At 38.6% G+C, this 19,959-nt stretch overlaps 1 protein-coding gene across 11 annotated transcripts in view; it reads right to left on the reverse strand.

The window, feature by feature from the left end:
- Nucleotides 1-1,664: 1,664 nt before the first annotated feature.
- The window catches only part of MELK (maternal embryonic leucine zipper kinase), a 99,069-nt gene continuing 80,774 nt past the window's right edge, over nt 1,665-19,959 (reverse strand). For all 11 annotated transcript variants that reach the window (XM_009244268.4, XM_054519699.2, XM_024252610.3 and 8 more), the window contains 6 exons: nt 18,628-18,750; nt 13,695-13,926; nt 9,876-9,972; nt 8,120-8,288; nt 4,418-4,521; nt 1,665-2,189 (listed from right to left, as the gene is read on the reverse strand). In XM_009244268.4, the coding sequence (XP_009242543.3) occupies nt 2,012-2,189; nt 4,418-4,521; nt 8,120-8,288; nt 9,876-9,972; nt 13,695-13,926; nt 18,628-18,750 (903 nt within the window). In that variant the 3' untranslated portion in view covers nt 1,665-2,011. The remainder of the gene's footprint in view (nt 2,190-4,417; nt 4,522-8,119; nt 8,289-9,875; nt 9,973-13,694; nt 13,927-18,627; nt 18,751-19,959) is intronic.

Genomic DNA, 19,959 nt, shown 5'->3' on the forward strand with positions numbered 1-19,959 from the left:
TTGTGGTGATGGTTGCACAACTATGAATATACTTTTATTTTATTTATTTTTTTGAGATGGAGTTTCACTCTGTCACCCAGGCTGGAGTGCAGTGGCACAATCTCGGCTCACTGCAACCTCCACCTCTCAGGTTCAAGTGATTCTCCTGTCTCTGCCTCCTAAGTAGGTGGGATTACAGCCACATGCCACCACACCCGGCTACTTTTTTGTGTTCTTAGTAGAGACGGGGTTTCACCATGTTGGCCAGGCTGGTCTCAAACTCCTGACCTCAGGTGATCCACCCACCTCAGCCTCTCAAAGTGCTGAGATTACAGGGATAAGCCATGGCGCCCGACCTGAATATACTCTTAAAACCCCACTGAATTGTACACACTTTAAGGGGTAAATCTTATGATACATGAATTACATCATAATAAAGCTGTTGTTAAAAAAGTAAAAACCCTTTGACAGCTCTCCTTTGCCAAAACACTTATTTTAATGGGCATTCAAGTACTTTCATGACTTATTTCCATCTAAACTTTCAATCCTCATCTACTGTCATTTCCCGCTTCCACTATCTTCTGCTTCTACCCCAAACACATAATGACATTTTATAATTCCCTATCTTTACACGTATTGTTCTCTCAAAAATGTCATGTACCAAGCGGGGGTGGTGGCTCATGCCTGTAATCCCAGCACTCTGGAGGGCTGAAGTGGGAGGACTGCTCGAGATCAAGAGTTTTGAGATAGGCCTGGGCAGCAGAGTGAGACCCTGTCTGTACAAAAAGTAAAAAAATATGCTGGGTGTGGTGGCGCACGCTTGCAGTACCAGCTACTTGGGAGGCTGAACCGGGAAGACTGCTTGAGCCCAAGAGGTCGAGGCTGCAGTGAGCTGAGATCACGCTACTGTACTCCAGCCTGGGTGACAGAGTGAGACTGAGTCTCAAAAAAAAAAAAAGAAAAGAAAAATTCATACTCCTCACTCTTCTCTTTCTGCTGAACTCCTATATATCCTTCAATGACAAATGCTGTTTCTTCCAAGAATTCGTTTCTAATTCCATGCAAAGTGGGTAGGTCCCGCTATGCTACAAATACATCTAGTAAATCCTTGGGTTTACTAGACAGTAGCAGCTTCAGCCTGAGGACCTAATGCTTGTAAGCACTTAGTAAACATTTATTGAATAAATGAATGACAAAACATTCTCTTCACTACTGACCAGGAGTGCTATTTTTTCTCCAACTAGTTTAATTGGTGAAATCCATACCAATATAACTTGAGTTCTAGCCTTTGGAGACCAATAAAATGAAATAAAAATACAAATTTGGGGCCAACATTGAGACTTAGGGAAATTACCATAGAGTAACATTTCAGGGGGGATTCATAGTTCGGATACTTATCATTTGTTGACCAAACATACTTACTGAAGTCAATACTCTTTTATTCAACATATTAAATGTGTTGTTTAACTCTGGTAACCACAGCTGTGACTTAGTTAACGATCTCAATAAATCCTACTTAAATCAGAGACAGGAAAAAATTATGCAAATGAATTCTTATCTGTTTTTCTGCCCAAGGCATATTTGATAACACATAAAACATACTCCAAATAGTCTCTACTTAATAGTCAGGAAGCCATTTGAGGTTTTATTTGGATCAAAATCAAATACAAAGAAGAGAAGCCTGCTATATTCACAAATGGTTTTATTTCAGAAAGAAATTACACATTAAAAAGAGACATAGTTAAGAGCTTACATTCACATATGGAAGTGTATCTAAGAAAGTCAACAATTATTAATATACAAAACCACATGATTAAAAAAGACAGTAACAGATAATGACAGATGGGCTTGATTTAGATTCATACACAAAATAATATCTTTTGTTTAAAAACAAAGAGATATTGGTCTTAAGATAGCTCTTTAGAAACAAGTTGGTAGTTCCAATGAACTTTAAAATCAAAGCGTTCATAACAGTCTTTATGTAGGCTGTATCACATCCACACTCATCCGGCAGGATGGAAGAATCCATCAATTATACCTTGCAGCTAGATAGGATGTCTTCCACTAATCTTTTGTAAACCCAGGCATCGCCCTTAAGCCGCTGCCTCCTGATACCCACCACATCCGGTTTTTGAAGCTGGCACACTTCTAGTTCAAATTGCATTGTCACTTTGCCAAAATCTGACTGTGTTTGACACTTCAGTGTATAACTGTGAAAAACAAGATAAGAAGCTAGTTAGTAGGAGAACCATATTCTGTATAAGAGTTTTCTAAGCCTCTAGGAGGCCAGTGGAGGAAATGAACCATTATTTCATATTAAGCAATGTATTACTGTTTACAGTTTCCAAATGACCTAGCTATGCTTTAGTAATAGAGTATGACTGGTGTTTTCCCAGAAACTGCACTAGGATCCTAAGAATAAGCATGAAAAGGCTTTATTAGAATTCTCCCTTGCTCCAAAGAAAAGCCCCTGTTTCATAGCTATACATGCCATTCATGCTCAAGAAATCTGGCATTCTTTATGCAATCCTTTCAACAGTGTAATCCGCAAACACTGGGCATTTCCACAACATTCACAACAAAGGAAAGTGCAAGAAAGATAATATTTCATGTGTGTGAGCCTTGTCAGAAACTTCTGTCTTTCATATAAATAAAGCTGAAGCCAGTAACCTGTCAGAAAGGCACATGTGTTTTTGAGGTTTTTCTAATTAGTAATAAGAGATAACCTCTTATGATGATCATCACATCACTTTATGGCAGAAAGAAAAGCAGAAGAAAAAGCTCAAGGAAATGGTATATTCCCATAACTGAAACGTATGGCATTTATAGCTAGAACTGCCGCATTATCTACTCTGAGAATGGAAAGGCCTAGTCAAAATGAAGCCTGAAACTCATCTTAAGACATATGTATGATCCTGAAAAGCTGTATAGATTTAATTCATGTAATAATTTTTAGTTAGTTTACATTCTATTTTAGAGTTTTGTTTGTCTTACCAATCTTCAATAAATAGGACAGATTTTAAGTTTCAATTCCCTAAATACTTAAGGGTTCCTGATTAGGTGCTGTTCCACAGATGTGTGGAGAAGTTACATTGTTTCTGTTATGTACTTTTTTCTGTTTCATATTGTTATGTACCAAAATATTCTTTTTCTTACTAACTTAGTCATGTATTTTGGGAAAGAGGCTTGATCTCTCAAAAATAAGCAGTCAACATCAGAAATGCCAAAAGGAGCACCCTGCAGTTAAGATTCTTGACAGGAAGATGAGGCATAGAACAATTTAGTCACATGTTAGATAACAGATCATTGAGAGGCCTGTGACAGAGATATGCCCAGAGGCTCATAAGCCCCAAGCATGAAGAAGAGATCAGAGTGGGAGAGATGTGTTCTAATGAAGCCTGAGAGGAATGCCAGGGTTCACAGAAGGAATGCTTGCCAACATTTACAGATAAGTAAAAACTAAAATTATATCTGCACAAGATTGTTTCTTCAAATCTTACTCTATATTGCCTATTCTATTTACATGTTTAAATCCATGCATGCCTCTTCTGGTTGCTTTAATAAAGAAATTTTAAAGGGAAATAATCGAATGGAAATGCTTAGAAATATGGCCATCTTGGGTAATCAGAAGAGGCCTGGCTATTGAGACCAGGAGATCATAACCAAGGAGTCTTTGATGGCAGTTTCTTCAACAGAGGGAGAGAGGTAAGGTGAAAAAACTTCCTAAAGCACTGAAAACCCAGCCCTGTAAAATAGCCAGTCATGAAGAGAAGGATTCTATATAAATCCCTGATTTGTTTGAAATGTCTCACAAATTTAGATTATAATTTATAAATATTATTGTAAAGCAGAAAATCAAAGGAAAATAGAGGATCTACAAGAAAGCCAGAAGAATTTTGAATTTTCCTATTTTGAAATAAAGTGGGACAATATCTGCGCTTCTAAAACTTCTATAGCTTGAACCAAACAAAAGAGAATAAATTATAAGCAATAACACTACCTTAAAAGCTTTTGGGAATGAGGTGGGAGAAATACATTTTTTCTAAAGCACAGGGGTGAGGAGATCAACTCCTATTTTCTCTTTTTTTTTGAGACAGAGTCTCGCTCTGTTACCCACGCTGGAGTGCAGTGGTGTGATCTCAGCTCACTGCAGCCTCCACTCCCGGGTTCAAGTGATTCTCATGCCTCAGCCTCCCACGCAGCTGGAACTACAGACATGTGCCACCATGCCCAGCTAATTGTTTGTATTTTCAGTAGAGACGGGGTTTCTCCATGTTGGCCAGGCTGAACTTGAACTCTTGGCCTCAAGTGATCTGCCCATCTCAGCCTCCCAAAGTGCTGGGATTACAGGCGTGAGCCACCGCGCCCACCCAACCCCTATTTTCTCAAAGTCCAAAAGATATTAATAAATGCAACAGCTTGTAAATGTGCTTCTTACCCCTTTTGTACAAAGTCAACATGCTTCTTTGGAAGAATAGACATTATTTCATTCAACAGTTGATCTGGATTCACTAATCTAGTTGTAGTCACATTATAGTGAAGCTTAAAAAAGAAAAAGAAGAGATGAGAAGTAAATTTTTACGTCAACACAAAGACCATCACACCAGATCAAGAGTTCCAAAACTCCTCAATATAGTACCGTTTCAAATGGAACTATTTCCTAAAAAAATATCAAAGGAATTTACAGTCAACCCTTAGTGAGTTAATGGCACACTGGGAGAGCTTGGAGAAATTATGGTTATTAGTAACCACACCCATAGCTTCCTTTTCATACTTTCATCTTACTCTCCTACCAATCCTTTTAAAGAAATAAATATTAAAGAGCACCCATCTAACTGCTTGAGCTTTGCCTGTTTTCCCCTTCCCACACTATTTTAAGAGACATTAACAGTCCTGAAATGTATAACACAGAAAGATAAACAAAGTATGCTTTGTACCTAGTTGGATATGTTTCCTTAATTCTTTCTGGATTATCTAAAGAATATTATAGAGTTCCAGGAGCTGATTTTATGACAGTTCTATGAGGAAATAAATGTAACAGGTACTCCTTTAAAAAAGTGATGTCATATTATTTTTTCTCATTGACTGAGAGCCTAATTCTCAGAGATAATTTCATTCCTAATTGATATTTATCCTTCATTCATTCAACAACTATTTTTTGAATGTTTACTATGTGGTAGGCACTGTTTTAGTGGGTCCTAGACACACAAAAATCCCTCCCTTCCTGGTAAGTACCTTCACTGTCAAACAAAACCATAGTTTCTATATCTTTCAGGTTTGAGTTCATTGTATAAATAATGAACTACCTTACTTTTCAAAATAAGAACCTATGGCCCAAAGAAGAGATACAAATTTCTTAAGGTAGTGCTTCTCATAGTGTGATATAAGATATACAAGGTAATTCTGGGTGGCACATGGATAAATATTTTTAAATATGTATTTGTTCCCATCTGATTTCGAAAACATAATTAACAACAAAAAAAAAAACCCTAATGATATATGTTTCCTTTTAAATAAATTTGAGTTTTAAAAAATTATCTTGATTGTGGTAATGGTTTCACAGATGTTATATATAATGCCAAAGCATATTAATTGTACTTTAAAATATGCACAGTTGGCCAGGTGTAGTGGCTCATGACTGTAATCCCAGCACTTTGGGAAGCCAAGGCAGGAGGATTACTTGAGCTCAGGAGTTCAAGACCAGCCTGGGTAACATAGTGAGACCTTGTCTCTGCAGAAAATTAAGAATTAGCCAAGTGTGGTAGCACGCGTCCCAGCTACTCAGGAAGCTGAGGCAGGAGGATGACTTGAGCCCAGAAGGTTGAGGCTGCACTGAGCTATGATCATGCCATTGCACCGCAGCCTAGGCAGCAGAGCAAGACTCTGCCTCAAAAAATTAACAACAAATAAAATATGTGCAAGTTTATTATATGTCAGTTATATCTCTATAAATCTATTTGTTAAAGGAGAGTCAACATAACAAAAATACCAGATAAATAATAGTGCACCCAATACACCCATAGAGCAAATGTCGTGGAACTGAGTTTTAACGAAGGGACCCTCTCTTTCTTGGTTCCTGATCCAGTACTCTTTTCACCAAACTAAATTGGCTCTGTTAAGATGATATTAATAATAAACTGAACACCTTCAAATCACAATATAAATTACTGCTTTGGTAAAATAAAGAATGAATCCTAATTTGTCTACTTAAATTTTGGATTTTTTATAGACTGCTTCCTAAAAGAGGACATAACTACATATGATTTGCTATCTTAAAAAACTAAGGTATTATTTCTACTATCCTTGCAACTCTTCTGGTAAGTGTATAGTTTTTAGTACAGTATTTGAAGTTGGTGAAAAAAAATAAGGTTAATTTCCCAAAGAAAGTCCTTCAGTTTTGCAAAAACTTAAAAGCATTAAAAAGTGTTAATGACCTAAAGTTAAACTTTTCGATCTTAGGACTGTGCTAATTAGGACCATGGGTCTATACATGGGTGGTAAAATGCTCAACACTGATAGTAATCCTTGACATTGGAAACACCACCTTATACTAATAAGCATTTAATATGCCATGTAGCATCCCATATGTAGAGTCTTGTTTCTATGTCTCAGCCCTGTGAGGTTGCCAGGGTAGGAATTATTTCAGATTTTACAAATGTAAAATGATTTATCAAAGCTATACAGTACAAAGCTGGAGCCAGAACCCAGGTCTTCTCATTCCTAATCCTGTGGTTTTTCTCCCACATTCTGGAAGTACTGGAGAACTACCTAGAAAGCCAACTAACACCACAGTAGTTTCTGCTGAAAAATGCCATTCAGGTTCCAAAATATTTACATAAGTGACCATTTTTAGAACATTATCTGTTAGTATTTGGTAACTGCTTAGCTTCTCAATAATGTATATATATGTGGTTGAACTAGTTTCCTTAATTTTATTTAACATTTTTCAGTGCAATGGTACTATGGTTTTTTTAAATCTCAGTGTCAGTGCTTGAAATACTTAACTAACTCCAACCAGAGAAATTTCAGAACAAAAGGATAAAATATGCCTAATAAACAGCCATATGTAACGTAAACGTCTCAGCACACTACGTAAGTTCAAGGCAATGACTGCTAGTGGATAAGTCCTATCTTCTTCCACTTTAAGACAGAACATAAATGAGATCTCAGAACATTCTCCTCTAAAACACCCTTCTGCCCAAAAGCTCAGCATTTTCCTTCCCTCAAACCGCCCAGATATGCTCATTACGAGAGTCTCAGTGCAAAAACTAAACACAGACCCAGTCCCCAAATGATGGGCACACTACCATCTTCTCCCTGGCTTGGGCCCACACCTCTTGGAATGTGTTTTTACTATAGCACTGAGCCCAGTGTTTCAGAACAACATCCCAGCCTGTTTTCACAGCCAGCCTAAGAGTTCCTCAAGGACATGGGCTGTGTCTCATTTGTCTCTTTATCTCTTAATTACTCCCCTTCCACGAAACAAACATGTATTCATTAGATGTTTGAATGAATGCTCAGAGAGAATTCAAGAGAATAAAAAGTACTTTATATCAACTAACAGCTTATTTTTCCTTTCCTTCCTTGACTAAATATATTGTCCACACCAGTGACACATTAACCCTTTTACAGCATACTGGGTCTATTAAATAAGATCCACACCTTCTTAGCCAGGCCTTGAGGCCCTTCCGGCCTTCCCTGCTTGTCACTCACTATTTTCCTGACACACATCACACTCAAAGTTCCAATTATCTTCCCATGCATTCAGGTATTTCATGAGGGCCTACAAAGTATCCATGAATCAGGGACACAACTGAGCTCAAGTCCCCCTCCTTAAGGCAGCTCTCAGCGCTCCATCTGTGCCCCCTGCTTCCTCACCTCCATGTTGCCCCTGTGACTAATCCCTCCACCTGTTCTTGAATATTTGAATGACAGCTGTTTGCTCCTTGAAGGGAGTGACTGTATCTATTTACTGACTGCACAGTAACATGCAGATTTTAGTTGCTCAAAAAACATATATTAACTAAGTGAATAAATACTCAAATAAAAAATACTAATCAATTCATTCAGTACCTTAAAAAAAAAGGCAGTCCATTAGCAGTCAGCTTCTGCTCCATATGAAGAATCCCAGCCTGCTTACCTTTAGTCTTCTGGGCCCGTCTCTGGCAGCGCCCTTCCTCTTGCTCCTGGTAAGCACAGTGATAACCTTATCCAACCCCCTTTCAAGGCTCCCAAACACTTTGGCTCCCTTTCTTTTTGGAGTCTCCTCCATATGTGCTTGGTTGAGATCCAGTTCCACTGAGCGGCACCTGAAACAAAACATAAAACAAGGCACAAGTAGAGCTGGGCCTCCGGCCTGTGGGGTCCACAAGGGCGAACTTTTGTCCCTTCATACACATTAGGGTGCCTCATTCAGGTATGCCAGGGCTAGATCACCTCTCTCCTCCTCAGGAAGCACCAAAGCCATCTCCCCCTGGACAGGAGCTGTCACACTTCCACCAGGCAACTGCCACTCAGCAAAACTATTTATCCCCTTCCTTTTTAAAAAAGGATATATATATCCTTTTTTCATATATATAGAAAAGTTCAAAGAAGAGTACAATGAACACCGGTATATCCTCCTAGATTCAACAATTGTTCATATTTTGCCACATTTGCTTTCTATATGGATATAGATAATATATTAATGTACATATGTATATAGATATATACTTATATATATACATCAATGTATATATCTATATATACACATAAATTTAATGTATGTAGATGATACATTAAATTTACTTATTTGCTAAGCCATCTGAAAGTAACTCATCTGAACATATCATGACACTTTACTCTGAAACACTTCAGTATACATCTCCAATGAACAAGGATGTTGTCTTCCATAAAGACAATACCATAAAGCGTGCTGAGAAGTTTGCGTTACATATGGCTGTTTATTAGGCATATTTTATCCTTTTGTTCTGAAATTTCTCTGGTTGGAGATAGTTAAGTATTTCAAGCACTGACACTGAGATTTAAAAAAACCATAGTACCATTGCACTGAAAAATGTTAAATAAAATTAAGGAAACTAGTTCAACCACATATATATACATTATTGAGAAGCTAAGCAGTTACCAAATACGGATAATGTTCTAAAAATGGTCACTTATGTAAATATTTTGGAACCTGAATGCATTTTTCAGCAGAAACTACTGTGGTGTTAGTTGGCTTTCTAGGTAGTTCTCCGGTACTTCCAGAATGTGGGAGAAAAACCACAGGATTAGGAATGAGAGACCTGGGTTCTGGCTCCAGCTTTGTACTGTATAGCTTTGATAAATCATTTTATTCCTGATCTACTCAGTTTCTTCATCAATAAATTAATAATAATTCCATAATATCATCTAATACCCTGTTCACATTCTAATTCTCCCAATTGTCTTGAAAATAGACAATGCCTTTAAGAAATTGCTATAAAAGAATAGCAACTTGAAGGGTTACCTATGCTGTAGAACTTTTCATACAGAGGATTTTCTTTGAAACAACAGTATCTTTATGATTTGGGAGGACTACAATCTGTTAGAGGATATCTGTATTTTACTGGCAGAAGAGAAGGGTAAGATGGGCCTCAGAGAGGTAACCAGCTGGCTGGGGTGAGGACCACTGTCTTCCCAGCCTGTTGTACTTAAGGTGCCGTCCTACTGCTGATCAGTTTCATGATTCTACCCCATGAGGAAGGCAGTGGCTACGGGTCCAGGAATGGCCACAGGTCATCCACATATAAACAGATATTCCTACTCTCCAACAGAATCTATGTGATGATTTACCTTAATCAGGTCTATTAATACATGAAAAAGGAAATCTGGTTACATATACTAAAGAGTAGAGTCTAAAAATACCAAACACTTACCGCCTCTCAGGGCTAATGACACCTGTCATTAACTTGTCTGTTCCTGTTGAATTTACTGGTATTTTAATTGGAGTTTCTTTCAGGCACTGGTTTCTAACTATTAGAAACAGAACAAACACAATCCATATGCAGCACATACTATGGTTCTGAAATTTCTGTTATTAATAATAATGCATGTATCACATCATTCATTGACTCAGAAATAGTATAATCACTTGACCTGTGATGTCAAAGGATCTAATTCTTTCAAGATACGTTTCCATGTGATTTATAATAAAAACAAAGTCATTTTGCCTTGTATGTGTGGCTCTTCTTTTTTTTTCTTCACTGCAAATTGAGGCCATGCTTTTAATTTTATTATAAACATCATATTATAAATCTAAACAGATCATATAAATACAAATCTCATAATTACTGATTCTTTTTCTAAAAATAAAAGTCAATCTGTATTTATACAAGGGCCCAATTTATGCTTTTAATTGATCTAGTATTAAAAGGTGTTAATTCAATTCACAGACCGATTCAACTCATGTTAGGCAAAAAGAACAGACCCCTGTGAAAGCTTGACATAGGTTATTAAAGAGACGTAAGCTTTGGCCAGGCACAGTGGCTCACGCCTGTAATCCCAGCACTTTGGGAGGCCGAGGAGGGCGGATCATGAGGTCAGGAGTTCGAGACCAGCCTGGCCAACATGGTCAAAACCCATCTCTACTAAAGATACAAAAAAATTAGCCGGGCGTGGTGGCGCATGCCTGTAATCCCAGTGACTTGGGAGGCTGAGGCAGAAGAATCCCTTGAACCCAGTAGGCAGATGTTGCAGTGAGCTGAGATCGCGCCATTGCACTCCAGCCTGGGAGACAGAGCGAGACTTCATCTCAAAAAAAAAAGAGATGTAAGCTTTGATTATTTTTTATATTCCCTGTTCCAGAATTTTGTGTTTTATTCTAAGTAGGGTATTTGCATTCCAGATAGTTTATGACAAATTTGTACTAACAAATCTGGTTATACTGATTAGCTCATGATCTAAAAGTTTTATACCCTTTAGAATAATATTCACACTATAAAAACAAAGATATATCAAAATTTTTAAAAGAGATTAGGGGCTTGGTTTTGTTTATGACTATTTGGCTATATTCTCACTTTCCACAAGAACAAGAAAATAAGAGCAATCAGAAATATCTATAAAAACAGTTTTCATCTTTGTATACAGACAGTATCTATCACCATACAGAACTGCCCTTCAACAAACTGCCAATGCCTGCATTGTGTAGGAGTGACAAAAATGAAATTAATGTTCATGTCAAAAATAACTCACAATGAAAGTAAAATGCAGGGCTGGGCATGGTGGGCTCACCCCCGTAATCCCAGCACTTTGGGAGGCCGAGGCAGGTGGATCACCTGAGGTCAAGAGTCCGAGAGCAGCCTGCCCAACATGTTGAAACTCCATCTCTACTAAAAATACAAAAAATTAACCGGGCATGGTGGTGTGCACCTGTAATCCCAGCTACTCAGGAGGCTGAGGCAGAAGAATTGCTTGAACCTGGGAGGCAAAGGTTGCAGTGAGCCAAGATCACGCCACTGCACTCCAGCCTGGGCAACAAGAGCGAAACTCTGTCTCAAAAAAAAAAAGAAGAGGGGAGGGGAGGGGAGGGGAGGGGAGGGGAGAGGAGAGGAGAGAAAAAAGAAAAGAAAGAAAAACGCAAAGTGCCAGTGGAAGCTAGCAATCATGGCTTCAGCCACTTGCTTCCTTAAGTGGCTCTTGTGTTTGAAAAGAAACAACCAATAATAGCTTTGACCAACACAATATTTCTCGTCATGGCAACATATGTCAACTGATAATATTTCAAGATTATAAAATAAATTCCAAACTACCCACATTGCAAAACCTTCAGAGTTACACAAAAAGTAAAAAGTGTCAATAATGGAAGGGATTATGGCATTAAAAGTTTCTTTAAATAAAAAAGCCCTGGGCCGGACACACTGGCTCATGCCTATAATCCCAGAAATTTGGGAGGCTGAAAAGGGCGGATCACCTGAGGTCAGGAGTTTGAGAACAGCCTGACCAATATGGTGAAACCCTGTCTTCACTAAAAATACGAAAATTAGCTGAGCGTGGTAGCAGGCACCTGTAATCCCAGCTACTAGGGAGGCTGAGGCAGGAGAATCGCTTGAACCCAGGAGGCGGTGGTTGCAGTGAGCCGAGATCGCGCCACTGCACTCCAGCCTGGGCGACAGAGCAAGACTCTGTCTCAAAGAAATAAAAAAAAGAAAAAGAAAAAAAGGGAAAAAAAAAATCCTTGAATGAGCTAAGGTGAGCTGAGGTCCATTTTATCTCCCTGCCCAATCTCATGATTCACAAAGGGTACTGTATTTACAGTAAGAAATAACAGAACAGAAAGAGACCCTTTCATTGGGAAAGAATGCAATAGCAGCTACCATTGCAGGGTAGAGGCTACCTCACTGAATTCTCATAACAACCACAGGCAGCCCCACCACACCCCACCCCACCCCACCCCCACCCACACACCATCACACACACACACAAACACACACATCATCAGGACACCAAACTGGCCTCACATTTTGGCGGAAAGTGTTATTTGAGTTGATGAAATGGAAAATGTCATTAACATAAAAATGGGACTTCTAGCAAATATTCTGGCAAAGTCTTCCATAATATCTTTATAGATAAGAAGTTAACCCCTCAAACTGGCTATGAGCTCCATTAATACACTAGAAGCACAATGGTAGGATGTGGTTTCACAGCAGTTTACATGGCAATGCTCCAGAGTTTAGGTTTGTTAGAATCTTAAAACTAGAGAAGGTCACAATTGGTGGGGGGAAAAAGGCTAATAAAGTTTAGGTAACATTTTTTAAAGTGACATAAACAGGATCAGTGTAAATAAAATTCCTTTGGGCTCTAATTTATTACTTCATTACATAAATATGGCCCCTATTATGTACTAGGCATCAGGTCTAGCACCATGTACGATGTACCAGACAGGTATGGCCCCTACTACAGACCATGCCATGCTGCAATAAACAAGGCAGAGAGTCTCTACTGTCATGACACTTACCACTCTTATCCTAGTGAGACCTAGTCTAGAAAACTCAGTTTAGTTCTAGGCACTGTATTCTAAGAGGCAGACTGATCAAATAGAATGTGTCCAGATAAGGCCAGCAACCAAAACAGTGAAGTATCATAAAGGAAATGGTTTAAATAACTGGTGATGACTAAATTGAAGAGGAAACCAAGGGAAATGAGGAAGTTGTGATAACTGGACAAAGACAGATATCTGGAAGGGCATCACGGATTCACCCTGTCTGCTGAGGACAGGCAGTAATACCATAGGGCAGAATAGGACCAGACACCAGAACTGAAGATCCAGATAAGTAAAGGCTCAGCGGAGGTGTCAACTTGAGCCATAAGTCAGGGTAAATGGGCATGCAAGGTCTAAACCTAGGTATATAACCTTGGGCAAATCACTTCACTCCTTCTGAGTCTCAGGTTTCTTAGCTGTGAAAAAGGGAGTTGGATTAAATGAGCTCTAACTTGCCTTTCAGCTTCGATATCCTACAATGCTATGATTCAATTTTATAAACATGAAAAAGAGGAAAAACTTGGTATCATTTGAGAAGAAATTGAAATTGACAAATATGCTTTCATTTCAACTAATGCAAATGACATGATAAAAAAAACAGCTTCACCTCTCCTAGAAATTCCTGAAAGCAATGCTAGTCATTTCTGACCTGCTATATGTTTACTTAACGTGGTAAGAAAAATGAAACTTCTTACTGCTTAATTCACTTAGCAAATACCTTTTGAGGGTGTAGTGTAATGATTTGGCGTAGTGAGTATTTCTCTCTTATGCTGGTTCTTATTAACTGGAGTCTTTGGCTCAGGAAACATAAAGTGCTCTTCATTCTTTACAGCAGACTTAGGAGTATATACATTTTCTTTGTTCTTTAATTTATTTGCAGGTGTTCCGCATAAGGCTGGAGTTAATGATTTAGATTCCACCCCATTTGATTCTGTCCAGTACTTGGTAAACTGGAAAAAAAAAGTTACTAGATAAAGCACACTGAAGAAGAAAAGTCAATTTCTTTACAACATTCCTTAATCATTTGCAAACTACCTTGTACTATTTTTATTAAAATGAATTATCAAAAGGATATTATTGACAATATTAGGAAATTTGAAAATATATAGTTTTCTTTAATACATGTAGATCACTTTAATCTGTTCTATTGACAGTAATTTTCAACATGATACAGGCTGAGTGTATACACATACCCAGATCCTAGGCAATATTGTGAATGGCCACAAATCAATCGCTAAGAAATGTTTTCCATAGCTAGATAGTCACGGCTTGCCTATGACATGTACCAAAAAAAAAAAGTTTAGTCAGCAATTAGGGCAGAAAAAACATGTTAAACTACTCTAACAGAAATGTTGGATAAAAAACACTTTTTTAATCCTTTTAAATTTATGGTTGAGCTTGCAAGAGAGTAAGGAAAATCCTGACAGGCCAAACTAAAAACATGAGAATCAATCCAAAGGAGTAACCAAAAGGCTGAAACTCTCTGCTGCCCTAAGGGCATCTATCTTCTGCCTCTGATAACCTATAGCAAGTGTTTCTACAGCCACAGAAGCCTTGGGCCTCTGCAAGGTGGTGAGTTAGATCCAAAGCTCCCATGTAAAGCCAGGAAGGGCTATAACTAAAATGAAAGGCTGAGTTAAATATAAATCTGCTCTTCAAACGGAATAGGCAAGAAAAAGGGTGTCTTGGTCTTGGTTCTGAGGGAGGAGAAAAATGAAGTTTCTTTTAATAATTTGTAAGTAAACACAGGCCAGTCTTCAGACACATAAAGGTCCAAATTAATACAACCTGCATGGTCCCAGAAACCTCAAGCCTAAATTTAACTTAAAGTAGTCCTAGGCTAAGTTGTGCCCCAGGAACCTGGTAGAAGCAAGCACAACTCCTACCTGAAAGAAAAGCTTCACTCCAACCCAACTCAAGCCCTTAACCCAAGCCTCAGATAATTCCCATAGAGTTCAAAGAAAAATAAACCTACATAAAAAATTCCAAAAGACACAAGCACTATGAGCATAAACATTTCAGATATTAAAATTATCAAATACAGAACATAAATAAGTATGTTTGCATGTTTAAAATAGTGAAACAAAAACATGAGAAAAGAACAAAAGACTACCAAAACTGTTCAAATAGATTTGAAGAAGAATAAAGACTTCTAGAAATAAAAACATGATAAAAATGAAAAGTGCAATGCACGTGTCAAATAACAGAATAAAAGAAATAGAGACATTTGGATAGAAACATAAATCCGAAATTACTCTGAATGTAGCCAAGACAGAAAAAGATATAAGATACATGAAAGATGGTTGAAGGAAACAGAAAATGAAATAAAATGTCTAACATAAGGCTATTCTAACTTCCAGAGATAGATAGTATGGACCGTGCAAAAGCAGCAATTCCCTCTACTTCTTTCCCCAAAGGAAAGGAAATCAATACATCAAAAAGATACCTGCACTTGTATATTTATCTCAGTACTTATTCACAATAGCAAAGACACAAAATCAACCCAAGTGTCCATCAACAGATGACTAGATAAAGGAAATGTGAGACAGACAGACAGACAGACACATAGATAGAATACTATTCAACCATAAAAAAGAATGAAATCCTATCTTTTGCAGCAAGGTGGATGGAAGTGGAGGTTATCTTAAGTGAAACAAGCCAGACACAGAATGACAAATATTGCACGTTCTCACTCATAAGTGGGTGCTAAAAAAAGGTGTACACATGGGTGTAGAGAGTGGAATGATAGAAAATGTAGACTTGGAAGGGCGAGGATATGGAAGGGGGTTGGTGATGAGAAATTACTTAAGGGGTCCGATGTACATTATTCAGGTGACACCTTAAAACCCCTCACTTGACCACTATGCATGTAAGAAAATTGTACTTGTACCCTATAAATTTATATAAATATTGTTTTAAAGAAAAAGCAGGCTGGGTGCGCTGGCTCACACCTGTAATCCCAGCACTTTGGGAGGCCAAGGAATGTGATCACCTGAGGTCAGGAGTTTGAGACCAGCCTGACCAACGTGGCGAAACCTCGTCTCTACTAAAAATACAAAATTAGCCAGGTGTGGTGGCACATGCCTGTAATCCCAGCTCCTTGGGAGGCTGAGGCAGGAGAATCGCTTGCACCTAGGAGGCGAAAATTGCAGTGAGCTGAGATCGTGCCACTGCACTCCAGCCTGGGCAACAAGAGCGAAACTCCATCTCAAAAAAAAAACAACAACAAAAAAAACACCACACTTTAGAAGGATCTAAGATCTCACCTCAAGCTGACCTTGAGGTTCTATACAAATAGGAAGTGAAATCTAATGCAGAGTTGTCAGCTGCCTGGCTGAAAGTTGAAGGCATACCCCAGATGTACACAGAGCCGGCACAAAGACTGAGAGACAAATTGATTCCAGGCATCTAAGGAAACCTCGCCAAGCATTAGCTGATCACTATGCTAATTGAGCAGAGAAAAGGTATAGTAAAAATATGCTATTATAATCTCATGGACCACCATCATAAATGCAGCCCAACACTGACCTAAACGACTTTACAGAATTAGTTCAGAAAAGTCACTAACCAACAACAACAAACAGCAATAATACCAAATCCTGAGGAGGGGATAAATCTGATTACCAGAGCTGCCACATGATATTATTTAAAATGTCTAGTTTTCAACAATTACAAGACATATACATGCAAAGAAATAAAAAAGTATGGTCGGGCGCGGTGGCTCATGCCTGTAATCCCAGCACTTTGGGAGGCCGAGGCAGGCAGATCACCTGAGGTCAGGAGTTCAAGACCAGCCTGGCCAACATGGTGAAATTCCATCTTTACAAAAACACAAAAAAAAGGCCAGGCGCAGTGGCTCAAGCCTGTAATCCCAGCACTTTGGGAGGCCAAGGCAGGCGGATCACAAGGTCAGGAGATTGAGACCATCCTGGCTAACATGGTGAAACCCCGTCTCTACTAACAATACAAAAAATTAGCCGGGCATGGTGGTAGGCGCCTGTAGTCCCAGCTACTAGGGAGGCTGAGGCAGGAGAATGGCATGAACCCAGGAGGCGGAGCTTGCAGTGAGCCAAGATAGCACCACTGCAGTCCAGCCTGGGCGACAGAGCAAGACTCTGCCTCAAAAAAAAAAACTACAAAAAAAAAAAAAAAATTAGTCAGGCATGATGGCGGGTGCCTGTAATCCCAGCTATTCAGGAGGCTAAGGCAGGAGAATTGCTCGAACCCGGGAGGCAGAGGTTGCAGTGAGCAGAGATCCCAACAATGTGCTCCAGCCTGGGCAATACAGCGAGCCTCTGTCTCAAACAAAAAACAAACAAACAAAAAGGATGGCCCATATACACGAAAAAAACAAAAACAGTCAATAGAAATTGTCCTTGAAGAAGTCCAGACATGGGCCTTACCAAGCAAAGACTGAAAATCAATTTTTAAATATGTTCAAAGAACAAAAGGAAACATCTAAAGAACCAAGGGAAAGTGTAAGAGCAATGTCACAATAAATAGAGAGTATAAATAAAGATAAAATTATTTAAAAGAACAAAACAAATTCTGGAGTTCAAGAGTACAATAACCGTAACAAAAAATTCACTAGAGGGATTAAACAGAACTTTCAGTAAGCAGAAGAAAGAATCTGAAACTTGGAAACAGGTTAACTGAAATTAGTCTGAGAAACAGAATGAAAATAGATAAAGAAAAATGAACAGGGCCTCAGCGTACTATACGGCACCATCAAGTGTGCCAATATACATGGAAGGGGAGTACCAGAAGATAAAACAAAGAGAGTGGGGCAAATAAAATATTGAAAGTGTCCCAAATTTGATGAAAAACATTAATCTATACTAATATTCATTAATCTAAAAAGCTCAACAAACTTAAAGTCACAATAAAAAGATTATCAAAAGGAAAGAAAAAAGATCAATTGCCACCGACAGTTGGGAGGGGAAGTTAACCACAAGGGGAATGAGGGAATTTTGAGGAGTAATGGAACTGTTTTATATCTTAATTTTGGTGGTGGTTATACAACCGTATGCATTTGTCAAAACACATAGAATTACACACTAAAAAAGGTGACTTTACCTATTTAACTACATGTAAAGTCTACCTCATTATACCTCATTTTAAACAAAAAAGAAGGCCGGGCACAGTGGCTCACGCCTGTAATCCCAGCACTTTGGGAGGCTGAGGTGGGCGGATCACCTGAGGTCAGGAGTTCGAGACCAGCTGCCAACACGGTGAAACCCCGTCTCCACTAAAAATACAAAAATTAGCCAGAAGAGGCAGCAGGCACCTGTAATCCCAGCTACTCGGGAGGCACGAGAATCACTTGAACCTGGGAAGCAGAGGTTGCAGTGAGCCGAGATCGTGCCACTGCACTCCAGCCTGGCCAACAGAGCAAGACTCGGTCTCAAAAAATAATAATAACAAACAGGAAATAAAGGAGCAGTAAAGAGCTCTAAAATAGAATCTTGGCTTTCTTCAACTTGGATATAATTGACTTCCCTTTCATTCGTATTCCAGTTATCTCTCATTAACATTTTCAGTGGCTTAAGCATTCATTAAATTTGCAAGCACACCTTGGTTTCACATTAGTCTGGTTGTTTTTATAATTGAAACAATAGATTCTGCCTTAAATAGTAATAAAAATTACTAACCTGTGACGTTTGGGGAGTAGCAGCACCTGTTGATAAATTATCTTCACACCAATCATAGTCTATTAATCCCGCCACATAATTTTTATCACTTGTGGTCACATCTTCCAGACTCCGATTATTTGACTATTCAATGAAAGACAGAAGAACTTAAAGACGACAGTATTATGATTCAATATTTAAAATACAGTCATGCATCACTTAACGACAGAGACACATTCTGAGAAATGTGTTATTAGGCAATTTTATCACTGTGTGAACATCATAAAAGGTACTTACACAAACTGAGACGTCAGAGCCTACTACAACACCTAGGCCACACCTAGGCTATATGTTATAGCCTATTGCTCCTACACTACAAACCTGTGTAGCACGTTACTGTACTGAATACTGTAGGTGGCTTTAACACAACAATAAGTATTTATGTATCCAAACAAATCTAAACCGAAAAAGGCCGTCCCCGTGGTGGCTCATGCCTGTAATCCCAGCACTTTGGAAGGCTGACACAGGTGGATCACTTAAGCTCAGGCGTTGGAGACCAGTCTGGGCAACATGGTGAAACCCCATCTCTACAAAAAGAGAAATTAGCCAGGCATGTGCCTGTAGGCACAGGTACTTGGGAGGCTTAGGTGGGAGGATCACTTGGGTCCACGAGGTGGAGGTTACAATAAGCAGAAATTGTGCCACTGCACTCCAGCCTGGGTAATACACCAAGACTCTGTCTAAAAAAAAAGAAAAGGTAGAGTAAAAACATGGTATTATAATTTTATGGGACCACCATCATAAATGCAGTCCAACATTGTCTTTATGCAGCACAAAACTGTATTCCATGCATAGGGCAAGGCCCTGGAAACAAAAATGAATAGGAGACACTATATTGAAGGAGCTGACCATCCGGTACAGAAAAACGAAGTCAGAAAATTTCAATTCAAATTACCAGAAAGGAAAATCTCCGACTCTCAAATAATATGTCTGGCAACATTCTTATGTTATATGGCATACTACTTTTCATTATCACATAATCACTATAACACCAGACAACTCTATTGCAAATTTACAAATAAAAAGATCTGACAAAGTAGAAGATGGAGGGGAAACAACTTCGAAATATAGGTTTCTTCTTTGTAAGAATATACAGGTTAGTGAATAATTTCTACCAGGAAGAAAATTAGCCTTATGAAGGATCTCCTAGGGATAGGACATTTGGGGTCTTGTGCTAACAACGCCACCAAAATATCTTATGTTCTTTCATTCTTCCTCCTCTATAAACTAAGGGTATACTAATTATACCCTGAATTCAAGACTGTGGGTGTACTCGGAGTTTTTATTTCTCCT

Source organism: Pongo abelii, chromosome 13 (assembly GCF_028885655.2).
Source record: "Pongo abelii isolate AG06213 chromosome 13, NHGRI_mPonAbe1-v2.0_pri, whole genome shotgun sequence".
NCBI classification, from domain to species: domain Eukaryota; kingdom Metazoa; phylum Chordata; class Mammalia; order Primates; family Hominidae; genus Pongo; species Pongo abelii.